The sequence below is a fragment of the Apium graveolens genome, chromosome 1 (assembly GCF_009905375.1).
Source record: "Apium graveolens cultivar Ventura chromosome 1, ASM990537v1, whole genome shotgun sequence".
Taxonomy (NCBI): domain Eukaryota; kingdom Viridiplantae; phylum Streptophyta; class Magnoliopsida; order Apiales; family Apiaceae; genus Apium; species Apium graveolens.
The window spans coordinates 26,725,337-26,750,193 of record NC_133647.1 but is presented as its reverse complement, the minus strand read 5'-3'; the positions used below and the strand labels follow the sequence as shown (position 1 = coordinate 26,750,193).

Genomic DNA, 24,857 nt, shown 5'->3' with positions numbered 1-24,857 from the left:
ATTTTTAATAGTTAAAAAATAAATTGAAAAATATAATAAGTTATAATAATATATGTTCTATGATAATATGAGACTTGACTAAACATAAATAATATAATATATAATATATTTTTCACGGGACTCGAACCTTAAACCTGTAGAAATTGTTAAAAATATATAATATAAAAGTTTAAATATAATACGTTGTTGACGGGATTCGAACCATGTACCTATGAGATCAGTTAAATATTAATATAATATTATTTTATTATTATATCCGACGGTTCTCATATATCTGTCTTTAGATGTAACGGTTGTTATTTATCGTATCAAATAACTGTAACGAACAACCGACCAACTATCAAATAGAGGATATTTTGCTAATAATAGTATAGTATAGATAGATAGATAGTATAGATATAATAACATTTTTATTAAAATTAACTAAACAATTTAATTTTATCAAAAAACAATCAATTGACCAAGTGTCCAAGAACTTCTTCTCATGTATATCACGGTATCACCGTATCAGATTACCGGTAAGGTTCCGGCGACCGAGGTGCTAGTCGTAGTTGGATTTGTTGTTGCTGTGAACATCAAGTTTTGAGTTGTTTTATCCTGGAGGAGGCATTGCAAGCATCCCAACACAACAACTGGGGGCAATTATCTCTTCAAGAGCAGTCAGGGCTTCGAGTAAGGCCTCAGGGCTTCGAGTAAGGCCTCAGGGCTTCGAGTAAGGCATCACGACTCAGCTGATTATTTTTTTTGTTACATTGTACCTGTTAGCTACCACTGCTTTTCTGTTAACCGTGCGATGAATGGATTGCTTTTAACACTCGAATAATTTTTAATTATATATTTTATCTTAAAATTATTAATATAGATTTTTAATAGTTGAAAAATAAATTAAAAAACATAATATAGTAAATCTGACGGTTGTTATTTATCGTACCAAACAACTGTACCGAGCGACCGACCAACTACCAAATGGTGGGTGGTCTGCTTATAATAGTATAGTATATATATATATATATATATGGTGCCCTTCCACAGCCTCAGGTGGTTCTAGCAACCACCTGCCGCATTGAGGGATTGCGGCAACCCCTACAGCATGGTTTCATTGCAGCTAGTGCAATGAAACATTGCTGGAGGACATTGTTTGGCCGCTTTATTTTTCTGTTAAAAATGAATTTTTAAATATTTTTTTGAACTTATATTTTGATATTTTTGAATTAATATTTTAAACTAAAATATTTAAATTTAATATTGAATTTAAAATTTTTGAATTAAAAAGTAATTTTTTAATTATTTGTTCGAAATAATATTTTCGAATTTTTATTATAACGGAATATTGTGAGTTTTATGTTTTTTTTAATATTGTGAGTTTTATGTTTTTTTTATTTTTCTTGTACTTGTCCAATTTAATTTATCAATTTATAATTTATAGTACAGGAATATAATGCTAAAAATTGAAAATGTGGAAAACTAAAAAAAATAAAATTTTATCGATTTTTCGTTAGCTATAAAAAAATATAAAACAACTCAGCCCCAGAATGCTAAACATTTTTTCTTAACAAATAAAAAATATACCCTCTGCCACCTACAGCATTGTTTCATTGCGGCTAGTGCAATGAAACATTACTGGAGGACGCTGTTTTAAATGTAACGGTTCATGCTCGCTTTATTTTTCTAATTTATTTTTTTTGTTAAAAATGAATTTTTAAATATTTTTCGAACTTATATTTTGATATTTTTAAATTAATATTTTAAAATAAAATATTTAAATTAAATATTGAATTTAAAATTTTTGAGTGAAAAAGTATTTTTTAATTATTTGTTCGAAATAGTATTTTCGAATTTTTATTATAACGGAATATTGTGAGTTTTATGTTTTTTTTAATATTGTGAGTTTTATGTTTTTTTTAATTTTTCTTGTACTTGTCCAATTTAATTTATCAATTTTTAATTTATAGTACACGAATATAATGCTAAAAGTTGAAACTGTGAAAAACTAAAAAAAAAATGAAATTTTATCGATTTTTCGTTTGCTATAAAAAAATATAAAATAACTCAGCCTCCAGAATGCTAAACATTTTTTCGTAACAAATAAAAAGAATACCCTCTGCCACCTATAGCATTGTTTCATTGCGGCTAGTGCAAAGAAACATTGCTCGAGGACGTTGTTTTAAATATTATGGTTCTTGCTCGCTTTATTTTTCTAATTTATTTTTTTTGTTAAAAATGAATTTTAAATATTTTTTCGAACTTATATTTTGATATTTTTGACTTAATATTTTAAACTAAAATATTTAAATTTAATATTGAATTTAAAATTTTTGAGTGAAAAAGTATTTTTTAATTATTTGTTCGAAATAGTATTTTCAAATTTTTATTATAACGGAATATTGTGAGTTTTATGTTTTTTAATATTGTGATTTTTATGTTTTTTTATTTTTCTTCTACTTGTCCAATTTAATTTATCAATTTTTAATTTATAGTACACAAATATAATGCTAAAAATTGAAAAAGTGGAAAACTAAAAAAATTGAAATTTTATCGATTTTTCGTTTGCTATAAAAAAATATAAAACAACTCTGCCCCCGGAATGCTAAACTTTTTTTCGTAACAAATAAAAAAATAACATCTGCCACCTACAACATTGTTTCATTGCGGCTTGTGCAAAGAAACATTGTTGGATGACGCTGTTTAAAATGTAACGGTTCTTGCTCGCTTTATTTTTCTAATTTATTTTTTTTGTTAAAAATGAATTTTTAAATATTTTTCCGAACTTATATTTTGATATTTTGACTTAATATTTTAAACTAAAATATTTAAATTTAATATTGAATTTAAAATTTTTGAGTGAAAAAGTATTTTTTAATTATTTGTTCGATATATTATTTTCGAATTTTTATTATAACGGAATATTGTGAGTTTTATGTTTTTTTTAATATTGTGAGTTTTATGTCTTTTTTTATTTTTCTTGTACTTGTCCAATTTAATTTATCAATTTTTAATTTATAGTAAACGAATATAATGCTAAAAATTGAAAATGTGGAAAACTACAAAAAATGAAATTTTATCGATTTTTCGTTATCTATAAAAAAAATATAAAACAACTGAGCCTCCGGAATGCTAAACATTTTTTCGTAACAAATAAAAAAAATAACTTTTGTCACCTATAACATTGTTTCATTGCGGCTAGTGCAATGAAACATTGCTGTAGGTAGCTCTTTAACCACCCGCCGCAATATTTTATATATGTCGGGGCTGGGCTGAACACCTCCCGCAATGACGTATTGCTGGAGGGTTTTTTATTATTATTTTGTCCTCATTTGTTTTTTTAAAATTAAAAATTATTTATAAAAAATATTTAATTCATCCTAACTTCATTAAGGAGTACAAATGTGTTATTATACATGATTTTGACATATTTTAAATTTAAATTAAAATAGTTTGATAAGAATATACTCAAAAAAAAATTAGAGAAGACGACACCTTTCGATCAATAAACAATCATACTTGCGATACTACATTCATACATTTCAGTTACTATCTTAGGGTTTTTATTTTTTTCATTAAAACTAATATTTTAATTATTTTTCCGATTATATATCTAATTTATTTTTAAATTTTTAACTCATTATACGATTGATAATAAATGGGAAGTATTAATAAAATTAGAAAATATAGAATAAATGGTTGTTAAAATTAATTATATATTTTCTAACTCCGTTATTATCGAAAAAAAATTAATTCATTAAAATATGATTTTTTGTTATTTTAGAAATTAAATAAAAGCAGTAATGCTGCCGCATTATTGCATTGTGGTAGGTACCTCCATTGCTGGATTTCTGCTGCAATGAAATAATGCGGGTACCATGTGGTTATTACAACCACCTAGGGTTGTGGAACAAAACTCATATATATATATATATTAATTCTTAGATCAACGGTTTGTTTTTCTAAAAAAAATATGACCACTGCTGAGTTTAATTTCCACTTCCTCTCGTGCTTGGCTTTGCAAAACATTAAAAAAACAATGCAAAATCCAAAAATGCACGACAAAGACAACCACAAGACAGTTCTTTATCTTTATCTCCTCTGCTACCAGTGTACCATACTGACGTTGGGGATACGCACTATAATTTTATCCTTCCTATTTAGCTGCTTTGCAGTTTGCACCACTCTTTTCACCTCGTTCAAATTGTCTCACACGAACAAAACAGGTGAAATGACTAGTTTCAAAAAAGTCATATAAATCAAATTATGTACGAAACATAACTACTTGGAAACTTGATATTAGTTAAGTTAATAAATAAATATTACTTGAGCTTAAAAAATGACTTTTCAACTGTTAAGACTCAAAACGCACTACAGGGTCGCAATCCTCATTTCTCAAGGTACAAAGAAATGTGGCACAAAAGCCCAAATAAATCACATACCTCAAATTTCAGAAAAAACATCACATACCTCCGGTTGTCAATTAAGAAACCACTCAAGAATATGGATGGCAACGTTCGAGTTCAGATCGGGTATTGTTAAATCTAAATTCAAATCCAGATATTTTTGGGTTATCCAAATCCAAATCCGTTGGGTTTCGGATCGGATCGGGTATTTTTCGGATATCCAAAATTATAAGTAATGTAATCAAATGTAATATTATTTATACATACAAACACTATTAATCACATTTATATGATAGTTAAAATTAAAATGCATTAACTAATAGGTAGTTAAACACATTATATTATATGGGTTGACATGAGTAATATCTAAAATATATTGATAACATAATATTTCATTACATATTACTATTTTTATATAGGGTGCCCTTCCCCAACCATGGTTGGTTGGAGTCTATTTCGTAGCCAACCAACCCCCAACCATGGTTGGTTGAGATCTATTTCGTAGCCAACCAACCCTTCCGCAATAATTCATTGCGGAAGGACTCATAGCTTCCGCAATGATTCATTGCGGAAGTCCACGTTTCCGCAATGATTCATTGCGGAAGTCGTTAACTGATAAACACAACTAGCGACTGTTAACAGTTTTCATTCGATTAAAACACTAAAAACACACACAGCCCCACCGATTTCAAAGCGATTTCAAGGTTATTTTCAGGCGATTCATTATTCTTATTCCTCCTCCTGAGGTTTGTTTTTCTCTCCGTATACACACACCGTATACACACACACGAGATGTATGTATATATACGACTATAAACACATACACACACAAGATTGTTCTTGATTATACACACACATGATGTACTTGATTTTTTTTAAAATTTGTTTCGAATTATATGTTGACTTGATGATTATTAGTTCGAATTTTGTGTTCTTGATTTTTTTGGTGATTTAATTCGAATTTAAGTTTATTTAACAATTAGGGTTAGGATTAATTAGGAATAAAATGCATCATGAATTTTATTTCGAATTAAATGTTGATATTATGCTTTTTAGTTCGAATTATATGTATTAATTCGAATTAAAAATAAAGAAAAAATAAAAATAATGGACATTTCTTAAAAATTAATTAAAAATTAGAGGAGACACTGAAATTATCAAAAAACAGTGTCACTAATTTTTTTTCACCATTTCTTACTTTTTTCCTTTTTTTTGATTTTTTTCCTTTAATAATATGTATTAATTTGAATTAAAAATAAAGAAAAAAAATAAAAAAAATGGACTTTTCTTAAAAATTAATCAAAAATTAGAGGAGACACTGAAATTATCAAAAAATAGTGTCACTAATTTTTTTCACCATTTCTGACTTTTTTCTTTTTTCTTTTTGATTTTTTTCCTTTAATAATATGTATTAATTCAAATTAAAAATAAAGAAAAAATAAAAAAATGGACTTATTTTAAAAATTAATCAAAAATTAGAGGAGATACTGAAATTATCAAAAAATAGTGTCACTAATTTTTTTCACCATTTCTGACTTTTTTCCATTTAATATTGAATTTTTAAAAAATTTAAAATTGAGTTAATTCCTCAAAAATTCGAAGCTAAGCAAAAAAAGGGGAAAACAGGGGAAACAGGGGACCTTCCGCAATGAATCATTGCTGAAGCAAAACATTTCTGCAATGAATCATTGCGGAAGTGGGCTCTGCTGCTCCCCTGTTTTTTCAGCTTCGAATTTTTTAAAATTTGTACTTATAAAAAAAGTAAATAATAGCTCAAATACATACCAAATAATATTTAACAACCAAATTCAAATATTACATTCCAAATTTAAATTTCTACATTCAAATAAATTACAAATTAAATCATTTAAAATTTCTATTTGGATTTTTTAGACAACGCCTCCTATCATGTCCGGCAACACCACAAAAGCCGCAATAACGGATTTTTTCAGTTGACGTCTCAATACCACTTTTAGACCTTCCCGAATTCTTCTTTGTTGTTGACGTCTCAATGCCACTTTTATACCTTGCTGAATCCTTCTTTCTTCCCTTTGTTTGTGACATTGGAGGATTGAATATTGGATCATGTTCATCGTAAGCTAGGAACTCCTCTTCCATTCTTGAATTATTTTCTTCTTCACGAAACTTTTCAATCACGTAACATTTTCCTTTCTCAATCAAATCCATCACGTAATTGTATCGTGGTTTTGAACCACTTCCAAGAGCACCCAAACCTTGAAAAGATTTACACAAAGCACTATATCTTGCCGTTGTTGAATCACCAACATCAACAAGAACGGGAGGATTATAAGGCGAAAAACCATCAATTTTATTTGCGCTCGCCGTCCATCTTGATTTGATAAAAATTGTTGGTATCATAGTTTTTTGTTTCTTGTTAAGATAGCGTAGGATATGTTTGCAAAGCATCCCGGAATGTTTAAATTTTTTACATTCACAATCAATATTTCCTTCCAAAGAAATCATTACCCGATACCTTCTTCTAAGATTCTCCGACACATTATACTTCTCAACTAAATACAACTTCCACATGTAATTGGAACCATCTTTGCAACTATTTACCACATAAGATGTGCTTTTTCTAAGCTCATTTTGAAATTGCCTAAACATTTCTTTTGTGTAAATAGAAGATGCATGATTTTCCAAGGCGGAATTAAATATCAATCTCCTTTCTTTATACTCAGTCTCGTAGTCGGCTTTAACCTCATTAAGAATTTGTGTTTCCAAAGCCTTTTGTGAATTCTCAATGAATTCTTTCAATCCGGTTGAAACTTTCACATACTCGTCAAAAAATGAATTCATGGACTCGCCTCTTGAGGTGGTGGTCATACCGGCGGAGAAATGTTGTTTTGTGTAAGTACGAATCCATTTATCTTTTATGGCATACATATTTGTTTAGCCAAACATGATCCTCGAGTCCATACTTATCAACCAAAACCTCCCACTTACCAACAAATTCTGTGGCTGACAACGACTTGTACAAACAATCATTAAATCCCCTTTAAATTCCGGATATTGTGTGTACAAAGCCGACAATTTTTCGGGAAATTTATTACTTATGTGCCACGAACATAATATGTGCTTGGTATCCGGCAAAATCTCGGCAATAGCATTTCCCAATGTTATATCTTGATCCGTAATAATAGTGAGGGGAGATTTGTTTCCGACGGCTTCCAACCATGTCTTCAAAACCCATTTATATGATCTCCGTCTCATCCCGCATGAGTGCAAACCCGAACAAGATATTTTGGTAATGGTGATTAACCCCGGTTATTGGTATAAACGGCATACAATACCTATTGGTCCTATATGTGGAGTCAAATGAAACAACATCTCCAAAATTCGTGTATGCGTTCAATGATCGGTGATCAACCCAAACCAAACCTCTAACTCTATTTTCTTCATTCAAATCAACTCGATAGAAAAAGTTTCCAAAACTTTTTTCTTTCAATTGTCGTAGCAATGCCATCCCACTCCCCGCATCACCGAAATCGAACACCCGTCGTCGAATATCACGAATTACGTTATGAACATCTTGATTAGAAAATCCAATTTTTCCACACCACCCCATGTTTCACCAAGAAATCTCATCGCTTTAGCGGTTTCAATGCCCGATTTATCAAATAACTCAAGTAATGCTCGGGTAACCGGATCTATATTTTTTGACATTTGCATGAATTGTACTTTATCCGAGGTTACCATATCATGATCATGCTCTAATTTAACCAAAGTTACTTCCCATTTATCATTTTTAACTCTATGAGTGACACACATTCGAGCACTACAATTTGTTCTCGGAATTACATCTCTAATCCTTCTTTTTTCCTTTCTTTCATCATCAACATCCAATTTCGTACTAGAACCTAGTCTTCCACCCTTACGACAAATATACAAACGAGAGGAGATACCATTACCCCGTGAATGTCTATGAGTACTCTTTATAATAATCTCAAATCCAACACTTCTACCATAATCTCTATAAAAAATTTCGGCTTCATCCAAAGTATTAAAAAACATACCAACGCAAGGCACAACACTATTCATATTTGATTTTGAAAAACCGTAACCTTTTTTGTCAAAACTCATATCATCATCTCCATCATCATCATCAACATCATCATCACTTATATTCATTTTCTCTTCTCTACAAAAATCATCATCATTCATTTTTCCTTTTCCCTTACAATCTCCCTCTTCTTTTTTATGATATTTCTCTTTTTCCATATACTCAATATCATCATCATCCATATTCTTTTTTTCCATATACTCAATATCATCATCATCCATATCCAATTTTTTCTTACATTTATAATTATCAACATCTATCAATTCATTAACATCATCTACAATAAGCTTACAATAAACCGGATTTTTCCCAACGGGTGTAAAATAATCAAAATCGTCATGCTCACTAGATGAACTTGAATAATTAAATAAATGAGATGCCATTAAAAATAGTAAAGAAAAACTAACCTCTTTTTGGCTCTAAATTGAAAAATGATAGAGAAAAATGGTGAAATTAGGTTTACAAAACAAAAAAACGAAGCTGGTAAGGCAAATTTCATGCACACTTCCGCAATGAATTATTGCGGAAGGTGTATTTAATGCTTCAGCCAACCCACGCGCTAAAACACGCTGAAACTGTCAAAACATTAATTCCTTCCGCAATGAATTATTGCGGAAGGAAAAACTTACGCTATGGTTCATTGCAGAAGCAGTTTTGATAATTGTTTATTTTTTGATTTTTTTTTGGTGAAGAAAATAATTAGTAAAAAAATTTTAAAATTCATAATAACATTCATGTTACTCGTCAATATTACATAAATTTTTTATATCAAAAAATTAATTTTTTTTTTGTAATTATTATTGTATATTTTGCATTTTTTTGATGAAAAAAATACATTAAATATTTTAAAAAATGTCTAAACATATAATACTTAATTTTAATTTGTTTTTTATAATATATAGGTATGTGAATAAATAAATAAATATTATTTTGTTGAGAAAATATATTAAGCACTTGATAAGTATGAATGGAGTACAATGTCTATAAGTAAGTTATATCATTTCTTTTGAAATTTCTAATATTGAATGTTTAATGTTATCTTCAACACTTAAATCTTCATTATTAAATTTGATGATAAATAAATTTGAATTTATAGTCTTATGTTTGATTTTTATTTTTTTTTAAATAAAGTACTTAATAAAATTTAAGAAAGAGATTTATATTGAATTAAACATTGAATAAAATTTAAAATAAAAAAAGAACCACTTCCCTTACTTACCATCATATTAGTTCGAGGGACGTATACCGGGTAAGTAAGGGAAGTGGTTCTTTTTTTTTTTTTTAATTTTATTCAATATATAATTCAATATAAATCTCTTTGTTAAATTTTATTAAGTACTTTATTTTTAAAAAATACCTTAATTGTTTCAAATTATAAATATTATATTTGTTTTAAATTATAAATATATTTAAATCAAAAACACATTTAAAGCACATATTATTTAAATAAAAAATTAAAAAAAAAAACAAAACAAAACGCTTCTGCATTGTATTAATGCGACTTCCGCATTGTATCAATGTGGCTTCCGCAATGTATCATAGCGGATGTCTTCCGCATTGTTTCATTGCGGAGGCTTCTGCAATGTATCATAGCAGATGTCTTCCGCATTTTTAATTGCTGAAACCTTTTTTGTTGGCTCCCAGCCACGTGAAGTCAATCGTGGCTGTGAAACTTTTGCCTTTTATATATATACAAAGTACATCTTATATAATAAAAGTTGATTTTGAAATAAAAAGTTATAATTTACTAAATAAGTATTGACAATCTTGATAATAATCTACTATTACTCAAATAATACAAGAAAACTATGTAAATTATATGTATTACATCAAAAATATTACATATAATTTATAATAAATGTGTCGGGTTTTAATCGGGTTTCGGGTTTGGATCGGGTATGGATTGGATTACAGATTTCTGTTCGGGTATCTGTTTGGTACAGTTGAAATCCAAATCCAAATCCAAATCCAAAACTTCAGGTTCGGTATATCCAAAACTTCGGGTTTCGGATCGAATATCCGTCGGATCGGGTTAATTTGCCATCTTTACTCAAGAAAATCAACCTAATATATAAGAGAAGAAAAACCCAACACATCACTTTGGAAAGGAACCCATAATACTATTCTATCATCACATGAAAATATTACACCACAGGTTTAAATATGCAACAAAAAAAAGAGTTGCAGGAGACTGAGAGAAAAAACTGGAAATACATTGACAGAATGTGGGTAATTTGACGTAATATGTCAATTTTGCATAAAAATTTGTAAACAATCTCCAATCAAACACCAAATATTCAGTTGCTCTGATACACGAGATAAAACTTTAAAAAAAATTATTGTTTTGCAGCGAAACCCACTGAAAAAGCTTCTGCCTGTTGATTCAGTAGTATGCTTTCCGGGGGTTACCCTGAAAAGAGAAAACCAAAAAGAGAAACGTTAGGAAATGTTGGAAACTTAATTAAATATAGATAAGGATTTCCATCCCATCAAGTATGCAACATGCAAGTATATATCAAAACGCTAATAAATTGAATGGAGAATATTACCATTGGGTTTGGTCTGTAACGATAACCAAGCATCATTCGCTTCTTATATTGCTCATATATATCATCATCCGGCTTCACTTCCCCGGGCTTACTAGCTCCAACTCCTAAGTTGTCAATTTTCACATTGCCTGCTGAAATTGGATCCGCTATACCACTTCTAGAACTTCCCAGACCCTCCCCTTCATTGTGCAAAAATGAAATAACGAATTATCCCAGCTACCATACAACACAGAAGATTGTACGGTTTTTATTGTAAACAGAAGTATTAAAATCAGCATGGTGCATTCAGATATTCTAAGGGTCTTGTAACTCATCCATACAACTATAGCTCGGTAACACAGGCCTATTCTTCTTTCAATCTGTTATGCCAGCTGATTACTATCCTGAACCACCACTCTGCAACTGCCCATGTATACCCACCCTGCCCTAGTCAGTTCAAGCTTGAACTAACAAGGTAAATAGCTAGAGACACAATTCATTAGATAAACACTGAAACCGTTAAATAAATAATTTAACACATCGAACTATCTTCTATCAAGCTGTCATGCCAGCTAGGCAGCCACCCACCATCCCAATCACCACCCCACAACATTATCCATTTATCCCTGCTATAAATGATCACATTCTGGCCAACTATCCTTCACTAACCCCTCTTTATTGCAGTACCAGGTATATACACATTCAGACTGTCTCAGATCTTAGTTACAAATATTGGTTGTCATAGGTTAGTTGCAAGAGGCTGTTTGGATTAACTTAAGAAGTCACTTAATACAAAAATTTCTTAATATTACGAAAAAGTCGGTGTTATCTAATTATGATTTGTTGACTTTTAACCAACACTCTACTTAACTATCTGGTACAAATATCATTAACTTACGCAACAGGCATAATTTCTCCGGGTGGCTTATCACTTATGTTAAATTTGATGGTTCATCCCTTGCGTATTCTCGATAAACCTAAAAAAGACCACCCAACCTATCCCGTTCCAATCACACTTGTATTGCTTCCTAATACCTCAGATCCAAAGGTAAATCAACTTACTTGGTATATGCTAAGGCATATAATCACATTAGACAAAGGATTTGGTGCAACTAGAAACAGCATTACTCGAAATTTTCCCCTTGACATTCTCTATGTTTTTTTAAAAGCATATTTTTCTAAAATCATTTAATTAGTTAATTATTTGCTAAATATTAATACCTAAAGTTGACTATCTTGTGTAACTAGACCATTTTAGTTGACACAAAAATGGAAGGCCAAGTGCATCTGAACAATCTGTACAAATCCTTGCATAACAAGTTGGGAAGGGATTCTCTTAGTGACTAAATGCATTAAGAAAAACATCTTTATGATTTTTACAAGATAGTGACAAACAAAATCAATCTCTTTTAGTAAAAAATGTTGAAGATTTAAGCTCCAATTAAGTCGCACTATGAACACCATAGGGTCTAGGAGTTGGTAAATTATCACGACACTGGATGTCGTCGGGAGTTCAAATTTTGGTACCCATGATATTCTCATAAAAAACTATTGTGAACAGATTGAATAACACTACAAATACAGGATCCTAGTGATCCACGTCCACCCTTTCAACCCCAATAAAGGGTTTTTGTTTGTTAAATACGAGATCCAATTAAGTCCCTCTTGTATACCTTCCAGTTTCAGGAAGTTGGCAAGAGCATCATCAATAAAGATTACAGGATTAAAAAACTTAAAATTCAAGAATGAGATAAAAGCGCACCTTCTTTCCAACCCATTTTAGACAAAAGTTTATGCCCAATATTGTCAGCCTGTATTTTTGCTCTGTCAGCAGCCTCTTGGGCTGCCTTCTGTGCAGCAACATCATTACAACTAGACATGAACTTATTGAGCTCGTCAAGGGGAATATAATCACCCATGTGATGTCCTCTTTTGTCAGCGCCTACAATTATTACACCAAAAGATATTAGGTGGATTTGAAGAAAGTACCAGAAAAATGAATAACATCTATAGGGGTATACCAGCATAAGTAACCATAATGCACAAAAATATAACCAAAAAAATTAGAGAAGAACCTTGTAGTGATGCAGGTGGAGGCATCTCATCTTTTGACTGCTTAGGCTGTCTCTTCTTTTCTTCTTGAGCGGCCTTTTTCATGTAAAACTCCATCATTGCAATAGGATCAGCAGATGTTGGAGCAGTAGATTCACCTACAAGCAGAGGCCCATTATAACTAAATCCGTGTATATGTAGACATACATATTTGTATTACACAGTATATCATGCACTTCATAATTATTTTGAAGTGATAATGCTATTTATGTTGAACAGCTGAACTATTATTATTATTTATTTTTACATGGAATCGTGCTAGGGTTTCATTGTGAGCCAAAATAATGATTAAACTGAAATACCAAAAAAGTTATTTAAATTTTCAAATATCACATGCACAGGCTGAAATCCAACACTAGGATTAGCAGGTTTCTTTGCGAGGATTGAGATTTATTGCAGGATGTCCAGCGCAAAGTTATCAGTAGTTATTAACATATATAATTAAAAGGCAATGTTATAACCCTACCATATCCGGATCTCCCGGTAGGATCAGTCTCAGGAGCTTCATACAAAGCAGATGCAGGAATTTGATAATTCAATTGCTGTTGATATGATTTCTGAAGTACCGTATTACTAGGAGTTGCAGGGCTAGCACAACCTGCAGCATAAGGTTTGTGCATGTTAACATCACATAATATTAAGATATAAAAGTTGAGCTATGTCTAGAAGTGCCAGTAGAGCAGAGCTGTCAAACGGTTAATTCGGATACGGATATGCCTATATCGTATCCGCATCCGCAATCATCGGATTCGAATACGGATAATATCCGCTTTTTTCGGATACGAATGCGGATATTTCGGACGAATATCGGATTTTTTGAATTTTTTTTGCCCCTACCATTTTGACGATGATTATAGAACATATTTTATGATTAAATACAAATAATATATTTATATATGTATAAAGTATGTGTACAATTATATAAAATTTGTATAAACTTATTATTTAATACATATACACACACTATAAACTAAAAAAATAAATTTTAAATTATATACAAATATATATATATAATTTAAATATCATATATGTATTTAGTTTCGGATTCGAATATCCCGAATTCGGATACGGATAATATCCGCTTTTTCTCGGATACAGATAATATCCGCTTTTTCTCGGATACGGATGCGGATTTTTTGGACGAATATCGGATTTTTTTCGAATTTTTTTGACAGCCCTACAGTAGAGAAGCGAAGTCAATTCAAAATAGACATTTGATCACTACAGGAATGCATTCTCTAATGTACAAAAAAGTAATGCTTCCACTAAATTTAACCGTAAACATCCTAAATAATGTGCAATAAAAAAAAATTGTATATAGAAAAATGATGCACATACCACTTCGTGAAATTCGTGGTTCTGCTGATTGTGTTAAAGCTTTCTCCTCAACACCAAGCCGAAACTCATAGTACTTGTAGTCAGCACAGCTTTCATCAAATAGAAACCTGCATAATACGGAGAACAAGAAATCTAGATTAAGTAAAGCACCAGCAGAACATAAGTGTATAATGCATAATGCTATGTACACCAGATAGCTGTAGCTTTTATTTTGCTATTAATACAGCCATGTTTTATTCAAACAAGATCAAAGTCCAGATTGTTTACAAACACATACGTCTGAGCTTATCAGTACGTATCTGCACGGGCTTACACATTGCGGAGATAGATTCTTAATCCTATCAATTGACTAGTCTCGCCCGTCTACTTTCTTACCAGCATAAGTTACAAGCAATCAAGACCTTAAATTCAGGTACCTATAGGAACATACACCACTTAAACATTTTACTTGTTACCAGACAATGCATGAATAGGAAAATTTTGTACTTTCTAAGAAGATTTTAGAGCAAACATAAGTAAAAAGGATTATGAGAGTTATCATTATATGCGAGACAATCTGAGATGCAAGAAGAACAAGGTACTGTTTGACAAAACTGGAATCATAAAAAAATGAATAAGCGCACCAAAATGCATAGTTGAGTTGTTGCTAAATAGAAATTGGTGTTTGACTGTTTGATAATAATTCCAAATAGAACTTTCAACAGTTAAAACTCACAACTGCATCCCTTTGACAGCCACACTACGTATTACAGAAAATATTTATTAAATAAATAAATTAATTAATATATACATATATACATAATATTAGCATAGAAGTTGAAGTTATATTATTACGAATTTTTTAGGTTTATAAAATTTTTAGGTTCATAAAATAATAAATAATTTGAAGAACATAAACAAATGTTTATTCATAATTTTCACTCCAAGATATAACTTACAAACAGATGATAGTAAGAATAACTTAAAAATAGGCAATACTGTATTAATTAATTTCATTTCTTTTTTTCGAAATTCCAACTAAATTCTATGACAGTTGCATATATAATCTCTATTGGAGTCGCTCAAATTCGCAAACTTCGGTGTTTTTAGATATATAGTCTGATTATATTAGCATGTTTTCAATGAAACTTGTGGATGGAGATTCATGGCAACAGAACGTGACATGAAGCGTCAAAAAACTGAAACATTAGGAGAAAAGAAAAGCTATATCTGGCCAATTATGAATCTTGAGGATATCTGAATTTGATTTTACTCAGGACCATTCAGATTGATATTTAATTGATTAAAGAATTATAATTTTTTCCAAACACAATTGAATGTTAACCGACTTAAAAAAAGGTGTGCTGGTGCATTAAGCAGTAATCAAACACCACCTGGCTAGAGGGTATGCAGCAGAAACACGGGGAAAATCTATAGGGGATCAGGAAATTGAATATAATATAGGAGTAACAAAGGCTGATGAACTGAACTAGAACCAAATACTGTAGACGAACTATTCTCTGCAAAAGAACACAATAGTATAATACTAAGAACAAGTATAAAATGCAAATTTCGCCTTACTATCACCTAGCCCCGCTAAATGTTAACTGGAGTACTAAATACAGTAAATAACAAGTCTGTAAATGATATCTATCTCCATGTTTGGCTGGTCTTCACCACAAATTTGCAATCATGGCCACACAGATGGATAAGCATGAACAAGTGCAAATAAAAACAAATCAGTCAAACGTGCAGAACAAGGTAGCTAAAGGGAATTACAATAAATGATAAGGCCGCTTGTATACAACCTAAGTGCTTACTTGAAAGGGGTGTCACCCGGATTTTTCTGCCGTGTGACATGTTCAAACTGCCTTCCATTTTTCGCCACAAAACTAGCTAACTTGTCTGCAACCTTCTTCACTGTAGGATCACTTGGTGACGATGGTACTGCATGTCACTTAAAGAACTGATTAATACCTAGAACATGAACAGGAAATGCAAATTACTCTTGTAGCAGGCGTCCAACATTTTGCAAATCGGTCACTGATAATCTCTTTCCACCACTGCTGATAAACACTTAATATTTAAGCTGCATATCAGACACGAATAGTTCAAAAATGCTTCTGTCCTCTTACTCCTCAGTTCAAGAGTTAAAGAGCCCATCACAGAGAGGAAAGGGACAAATTATAGAGTTCATTACTTCCAAGACAGGTTGCAGTAAGATCGATAAAGAGACAGCACTATAGCATAGGAACTCTTCTAAGGCCATAAGAATATAAATCCCCACTGATTAATCAATAAAACACGGGTGAAATATATTATATATTTCTTTCAAGACTGTTTGAAAAAACAAGGGACTCCGACAAATATGTTTTTTCATCAGGTGACGATACATATAAACATCCACATGACTCATATTTGACCAGATAGACTGATATGAAGTTGTAATTTATGGCATGAAACTAAGAAAAAGAAAAAGAGAGGCACTAATAAGTGATAAGATGGAAAACTCAGAAAAAAAGTACTGGTGGGATACTGACACTTTTAAACAAAAAGTTTAATAACTTCTGAAATTGATCAAGTTCACCAAAGACTATACCAACAACGTTTGAACACCACAACAGACGAAGCCATCTACTTGGACGAAAGTATTTAGTCATCGGGAGCAAATACGTCCACACCCAGAATACTTACAAGGCACCATGTATCATTACATCTGAATTTTATAGTTTTATCATAAACCATATATCTACCACAATAAACCCCCGAGTCAACTACTAGGTAAATTAAAGTATATAAGAAGTAATTACCAACATCGACCCGTTTTGTTGGCTGAACAGGGGCATCAGGCTGGCCAACTTTCTGCCTTTTTGTTGATCCATTACCTGACAAATATGCATCATTCCTTTCCTCCTCATCATCCTCGTCTAATTTAACAGGGGGTGCCACGAGCTTTGACTTCTGTTTCAAACTAAATGCAAGTTTCCCACCAGAAGCATTTGTGCTGGGTTTCCGAGAGTCATTTACTTTAGAAACTGATACAGTCTTACTTATGACATGCTTTGGAATCGGAATCCCTGAAACAGTTGGGGGAGACTTTGTGGAACCCTTTCCATTTTCCTCTTGAAGCTGTTTGAACCTCTCCATAAATGATCCATCATTAACAAATAACGCCGATGATTTGCCTCTCTCCATGTGGCAACAGGTGATATTCTTTTAGCTGCTTAAAAGATTCACTGCTTGACAAGTAAGCTTACAGTCTATTCTAGCAGAGAAGGGCATAATTGATAATAGCTATTACACAAACCAATAAAAAATTATAAATATGAAAGAGAGTGATGTGTGGCCAACTTTAAATTGGTAAACATAACATATTCTAGTAAAGCAACACGATCACTCTTCTTTTAAGTCACAGATTGAAATCCTAAGCTCTTGGACGTAAAAAAATATTAGTGCAAGACCTATGCTAAAGATACAAGACATAAGAGATTCTCTATGTTTGTTAACTACATATTCTATTAATTCAAAGCAGATTATACACCTGTCCAATCAAAGACTGAATGAAACTTGATCAGTTTCCTACCTTCCTCGATGGACTTTAATATTTATTATCGAACTTAAATAAATAAAATTACATTATTTATTAATTAATTGAGAAAGTTATAGCGGAAACTCATATTTACAATCAAAGATGATTAATCACAACAAAAATGCGAGTTCAGTCTAATAATTAAAGGTCGCAACAAACAACTTACTGATATCATATTCTAAGACTTTTACAAGTGAAATCCCAAAACTAATCAAGAAACTTGTACAAAACTAATAAATAATTAAATCATTATGCAGTCAATAAAATATCCCAGCTGCAAAACTTAAGAAAACTAATCTCCTCAATTAGAACTCTAATTTGCACAACAATTAACAACTCAACAGCAATTACCAGGTAAACAATAAAATATAGTACTAATCCTTTTGCTAAATTAATTAACACAATTCCTTCTTTAAAAATAGTATCACACTATCTGGTAGGCTCACAAAGTCTGAAACCCCTAACCCGACTCGATTACTAACACAATCATATAAAAAAGAACCCGAAAACACAAAACAAAACCTCAGTAACTGAAATACAGCCCAAATGGCTCATTTTCTAAATTCTCTATTCATCCTAAGCTTTAATATTTGCTCATACCAAACTTGAACAAAATAATTCTGAATAAAATCAATTTTATAAATTTACGCTTTTACGATGTAATTAGTTATGCATCAACACTGAAAAAGCCTCCCTAATCCCGTAAAATCCAAGCATAAACAAAAACACAATCACAACATCATTTGAATTCAATACACTACAAAAACCAAAAAAATATAATAACACAAAGTCAAAACCCTAACAATCAAAATCAAAGCATAAAAAATCGATACAAACGAAAAAAACCGATCTAATTACAATTCAACTGAATCTCGTTCACAAAAAAAATCTTAAATAACCTAATTGCAATTAGAATTAAATACAAATCGATGTAATATACATATTGATTGGATCAATTGAAGATACAAATCGATAAACACAAGAATCGGGGTGTGTAAAGATTAGCGTATGTATAAATCGTACCGATTGAGAAGCGATTGGTGGATAGAGCAGACGACGACTTTAGCTTTCGTATGAATGAATGAAAATATAATGGAGGGGGTTGTATATTTATTTATCCTAATTTTGTATTTACAATAGACTTATAAATGATTTTTTATTTTTTATTTACCAGATAACAACCCGTCCAATTCCTGGATTCTATATTATATAATTTTTAAAATATAAATTGAATTTAAAATTTTAAAATATGAAATTTGCTTATTTAAAATTTTTTTATGATATAATTTAATCATAATTATATCATGGGTGTCAATCCATGATGGCCTCCTTTATATGGAGGTCCGTAGGAAATCTTATTTAAATATATGAAATACACATATTTATTTATTTATTCATCATATATAGTTACGAATTGTAATTATCAAATCAAAAAATAAAGCTGTTCAACCTTTTTATTGAAAAAATCATTTAAAATTAATGAAATAGTCCGCAATAATTCTATAGTGAAATTACAATTGCCCAAAATTATTCTATAGTACAATCAATGTAAAATCTTTTTTTTTTCAAATTTAAGTGTTAAACTTTTTATAATATTCAAATATAATTATTATTCTACACTAGTATCAAATTTTATATTTTTAATTTTTTTAATAATTTTTAATGATATTGTATAATAAAATCAAAAGTTCTCCTCGTATCTCCGTACACGAGGGTTCCCCGCGAAAGGTTGGCCATTATATATACATCTATATATATACTATCTATCTATACTATAATATAATAATCGAAATGGGGTATATTTTGGTAAGTTCTTTTTTGGATGGTTTGTTTATCCTTTTTAATTAAAAAAAAATTATTATTAACCGACTCAAAAGGGTGATCTTTAGTCCATTTTCTTTGTTGAGGTAGATTAACTCTAGATGAATAGGCCTCATTGTTGTCTTGTGTGTGACTGAGTTTTGATTATGAGAAACTCCCCCTGAGTTTGTGAATCTTTGATTTGAGAAAGGTGTACTTTCTGTAGGTGATCTATTCTGACTCTCAGCTTCTCTCATTATTCCGACGGATGATGCACTTTGTATCTCGACGGATGAAGTTGATTGTATCCCGACGGATGAAGTTGATTGTCTCCCGACGGATAAGGCAGATTGTCTCCCGACGAATGAAGCATTTTGTAACTCGACATATGTTGAATTATGTGCTTCATTAGTTGTAGATTTTTCTGCATTATCCTTAGTCACTGTTTCTTTATCACTTTCATCATCACTTTCATCACTAACCAGCTCCACATTATCAAACTTGAGGCTTTCATTTAAATCTCCATCTTGCAGTCCTTCAACCTTTTTATCATCAAACACAACATGTACTGATTCCATAAAAATGTTGGTTCTTAGATTGTAGACTCTATATGCTTTTCCCACAGCATATCCAACAAAAATTCCTTCATATGCTTTAGCATCAAACTTTCCATATTGATCAGTTTGATTCCTTAAGATATAACATTTGCAGCCAAAGACATGAAGAAAATTTAGAGTTGGCTTCCTATTCTTGAACAATTGGTAGGGTGTCATGCACTTTGTTTGATTAATAAAAAAGATATTCTGAGTGTAGCAGACAGTATTCACAGTTTCAGCCCAAAAATATATCGGTAACTTTGATTCTTCAAGCATTGCCCTTGCAGCTTCAATAAGAGATCTGTTCTTCCTTTCCACTACTCCATTTTGTTGTGGAGTTCTTGCTGCAGAAAACTCATGCATAATCCCATTCTCTTCACAAAATGATCTCATCACAGAATTCTTGAACTTAGTTCCATTGTCACTCCTGATTCTTCTTACTTTAAAGTCAAGAAGATTGGACTTGCCTTATGTGATTGATGATGATTTTACTAGCTTCATCTTTAGACTTTAGAAAATATGTCCAAGTGAACTTTGAGAAATCATCTACAATTACTCGACAAAATCTTTTTCTTGAGATAGATAACACATTGACTGGTCCCAACAAATCTATGTGCAACAATTGCAAAGGTTCTTCAATTGTTGAATCAAGCTTCTTTCTGAATGATGCTTTAATCTGCTTTTCTTTCTAGCAGCCATCACACAATCCATCCTTAGTAAACTCCAATTGAGGAATACCTTTAACCAGTTCTTTCCTGACAAGCTCATTCATGGTCTTGAAGTTTAGATGGGATAGCTTCTTGTGCCATAGCCAACTTTCATCTTGACTTGCTTTACTGAGAAGACAAGTTACTGATTCTGCATTAGATGAGTTGAAATCAGCTAAGTACACATATCCTTTTCTCACTCCAATGAGAACCACTTTGTTGCTCTTTATATTTGTCACAACACAGGCTTCTGAATTGAAAGTAACTGAGTTGCTCTTATCACAAAGTTGGATGATACTCAACAAATTATGCTTGAGACCATCTACTAGGGCAACTTCTTCAATGATGACATTATCTTTTGAAATCAAGCCATATCCCACATTATAACCTTTGTTGTCATCTCCAAAAGTAATACTTGGACCAGCTCTTTCCTGGAACTCAGTGAGCTGGATAGAATCTCCAGTCATGTGTCTTGAGCAACCACTATCCAGATACCAAAGATTCTTTCGGTTTTCCTTCACACATCAAAATCAAATCAAGTTAATTTTGGTACCTAAGTTTCCTTGGGTCCTGCCTTGTTAGTTTTCTTCTTTGGTTTCTTAGATTTGATCTCATTTGACTTGGGAATTTCTGATTCATCCTTAGTCATCTGAGTTGGACCTTTGAAACCAGTCATTAAAACAGAATTATCATGCACATTTTGATTAACATGAAAAGGCATGCTATTTGCAAACATGTTATTCTAGTAAGGCATGCTAAATAGCATTTGAGGCATGCTAAATGCAGCATAGTAGGGATTAAGTGCAAATGGCATATTAGCAAATCGCGCATTCATATTCTGAGTAGACATAGCATTCATAGGCATGGTAGGCATGGCAGTCATGTTGGGAAAAGAAGAGGGTGCGGACATGGAAGTAGGCATAACAAATTTGCAATTAACAGACAAGTGAATAACACTACCACACTTAACACAAAGTTTTCTTGGTGCATATTTATCAGGTGTGTATTTGTTATTTTTGTTAATTCCTACTTTCCCATTTCTATTTTTTTTCTTTTTAGTTTTTGTTTTAACCTCAATCTTTTCTAATCTGTCATTCAATTGCTTTATAGACAAATGACCAACATTTACTTTATTTTCTTTTCTGGCTTGAATTGATTCTCCTGGAATAAAGTTCTTAGAAACTGATCCATATTTCTCATTCAACTTAGCTAGCTTAGCTTTGCTAACTGATTTTCTCACAGCCGACGGATGTGGCTCCTTGTCACTCGACGGATAATCCTTTTGATTATCCGACGGATGATTTTCATCATCCGTCGAGTCCACATCTGTAAACAATCCTTCAACCAAATTGGACTCAAGCTTCTCTTTACTCTTATTCCAGGATGCATCACAAAAGGACTCAATACCTTGAACTTTAGTGATTTGAGCATGAACATCTCTAGATGATTTCCATGCCTTAATCACTTCCTGTTCTCGTTCAAGCTGCTTCTTTAAAATCTTTTTTTCTTCAAGGACTTAGTTAATTCATCCTTAGTAATCTTACACTCAATTCTCAATTTCTCAAATTCAATAAATTGAGACTCTAGCACATTATTCCTCTCACTTAAAAACAAATTATTTTCTTTAATTTTAGCATTATCCTTAGTGAGGGACTTAAGTGTAACACGCAGGTGATATAATTCTGTGGACATGTCATTTATTGCATCATTACACTCAGCTTTAGATAAATGTGCTAGGTTAGTGGTGATTACTTGATTGCTTAAAGAACTTGTTTCTGTTTCATCAGATTTGGCCATTAGGGCTAGATTGACATAGCTTGTTTCTTCATCTTCATCCAATCCATCTGCAGCCCAGTCATTCTCCTGTGTGATAAAAGTCCTTTCCTTTTGTTTGAGCAACTCAAAGTATTTCTGTTTATAATCAACAGGCTCAAACTTCTTTTTGAGGGAATCAGACTTTCTACATTCACTAGCAAAATGACCTGCCAAGCCACATTTTAAACACTTGAATTTTGACTTATCAACCATGTTTCTGTTTGGCTTAGCTGCTCCAAAATTCTTCTTGAATTTGATCTTGGAAAATCTTCTGGATAAGAATACTAGATGTTCATCAATATCATCCCTGTCATCTTGGCTCAATTGATCTTCATTTTCAGCTACCAGCCCTTTACCCTTACTTTCACAGACCTTTGATGTAGACTCAACAACTTCTACCTTCATCTTTTTCTCTTTCTCTAACTCAGCAACCAGTGCTATGGACCCTCCTTTCTTCCTTCCTTTCTCCATCCTCCCATCTTGCTCTATTTCAAGCTCATAGGTTTTCAGGATGCCATATAGTCTCTCCAAGGTGAACTCCTCGATATCTTGTGAATTTCTCAATGAGACTGTCATTGGCTTCCACTCATTTGGAAGAGATCTAAGGAACTTGAGGTTAGAGTCTTTTGTTTAATAGACTCTTCCATGCAACTTCAGAGCATTTAGTAGCTTTTGAAATCTACTAAAAATATCAGTGAGAGACTCACTTTCTTCACATTGGAAATGCTCATATTGCTGAATCAGTAGCTGCATCTTGTTCTCTCTTACTTGCTCAGTACCATCACAAATAATCTAGATTGTGTCCCAAACCTCTTTGGCTGTTTTACAGTTAATGATGTTATCAAACATATCACCATCAACTCCATTGAACAATATATTCATGGCCTTCTTATCCTTCCTAACTTGCTCAATATCAGGGTCTAACCATTCATGCCTAGGTTTTGGAACATATGGCTCATTGCTAGTTGCAACTCTCATTGGTACATGATGACCTCTATCTATGCAGTCCACATAGGCCTCATCTTGGAAAAGAAGATGTAGGTGCATCTTCACCTTCCAGTGGTGATAATTATCTTTGTCCAAAAATGAAATTTAACTCCAACATCCTTTTTGTTCATCTTGTTGTTTGTTGTGATCTTTACACTCTTTGTACTTTAAGAGCTTGCTCTGATACCAATCGTTATTCCCTAACAATACAACAAGAATTACAGAAGGGGGTTGAATGTAATTCTGGCTACTTTTTTAAATTTAAAGAGTGTTCTAACTTGATAAATATAACAGTGTTTTATTAGCAATGGTGCGGAATAAAAGAGTTATATAAATCAAAACACTAAGTAATAAAAACACTAGCTTTTAAAACTTTCTGGTGGATTTGAAAGTATCCACCAAAGATATATATACATATATATATCAAATGAGAACCCTGTGAAGCTTTGAATAGCTCACAGCTGTTTTACAAGTATGAACAAACAAAACTGCAGAGAAATGCTTACAGAATACAGCTTGATATATTTCTCTGAAAATAAGCTTGCTTAGTTAATTGTTCTACTTATTACACTTGGTTTATATATCACCAAGTTACATGACAATAAGAAAAGATAATAAAACAAATTTATCTAGTCTAAAATCATGCCGCTTCATTACTCTTTCCAAAATCTTTGATTTTCTTCACAATTGCATGGAAATGGTAATGCTTCTTTGTTCTGAAATTCCTGCTTAACAGGTTGCCATATTCCTTTTGCAAACACCCAACGCATGTGACCGTGTTGTCACTGTCAATAACTATTTGAATTTGATCATCCGTCGGGAGTATGTTTGTCATCCATCGAGAGCTTTATTGATCATCCATCGGGAGTCTTGTAGATCATCCGTCGGGAGTCTATCTGCCACCTGACTCTATTTCACTTATACAGAATTACAA

At 31.8% G+C, this 24,857-nt stretch overlaps 2 protein-coding genes across 4 annotated transcripts; both read right to left on the bottom strand.

The window, feature by feature from the left end:
* Positions 1-6,251: 6,251 nt before the first annotated feature.
* On the bottom strand, positions 6,252-7,295 carry LOC141660264 (protein FAR1-RELATED SEQUENCE 5-like). Its single transcript, XM_074467248.1, has one exon. It carries the CDS (start codon positions 7,293-7,295, stop codon positions 6,252-6,254), a length of 1,044 nt encoding a protein of 347 aa, XP_074323349.1.
* Positions 7,296-10,664: 3,369 nt separating this feature from the next.
* Positions 10,665-19,176, bottom strand: LOC141661982 (SURP and G-patch domain-containing protein 1-like protein). Of its 3 annotated transcripts, none has more exons than XM_074469022.1 (9): positions 19,042-19,176; positions 17,240-17,649; positions 16,250-16,376; positions 14,451-14,557; positions 13,579-13,710; positions 13,076-13,210; positions 12,763-12,942; positions 11,022-11,200; positions 10,665-10,882 (listed from the first exon to the last, which is right to left on the bottom strand). In XM_074469022.1, exons 2-9 carry the CDS (start codon positions 17,622-17,624, stop codon positions 10,856-10,858), a joined length of 1,272 nt encoding a protein of 423 aa, XP_074325123.1. In that variant the 5' UTR covers positions 17,625-17,649; positions 19,042-19,176; the 3' UTR covers positions 10,665-10,855. The 3 variants fall into 3 exon arrangements, with proteins under 3 accessions (XP_074325123.1, XP_074325130.1, XP_074325134.1); XM_074469029.1 differs by having other exon boundaries at positions 17,240-17,665; positions 19,042-19,145; XM_074469033.1 differs by lacking the exon at positions 19,042-19,176 and having other exon boundaries at positions 17,240-19,020.
* Positions 19,177-24,857: the final 5,681 nt, after the last annotated feature.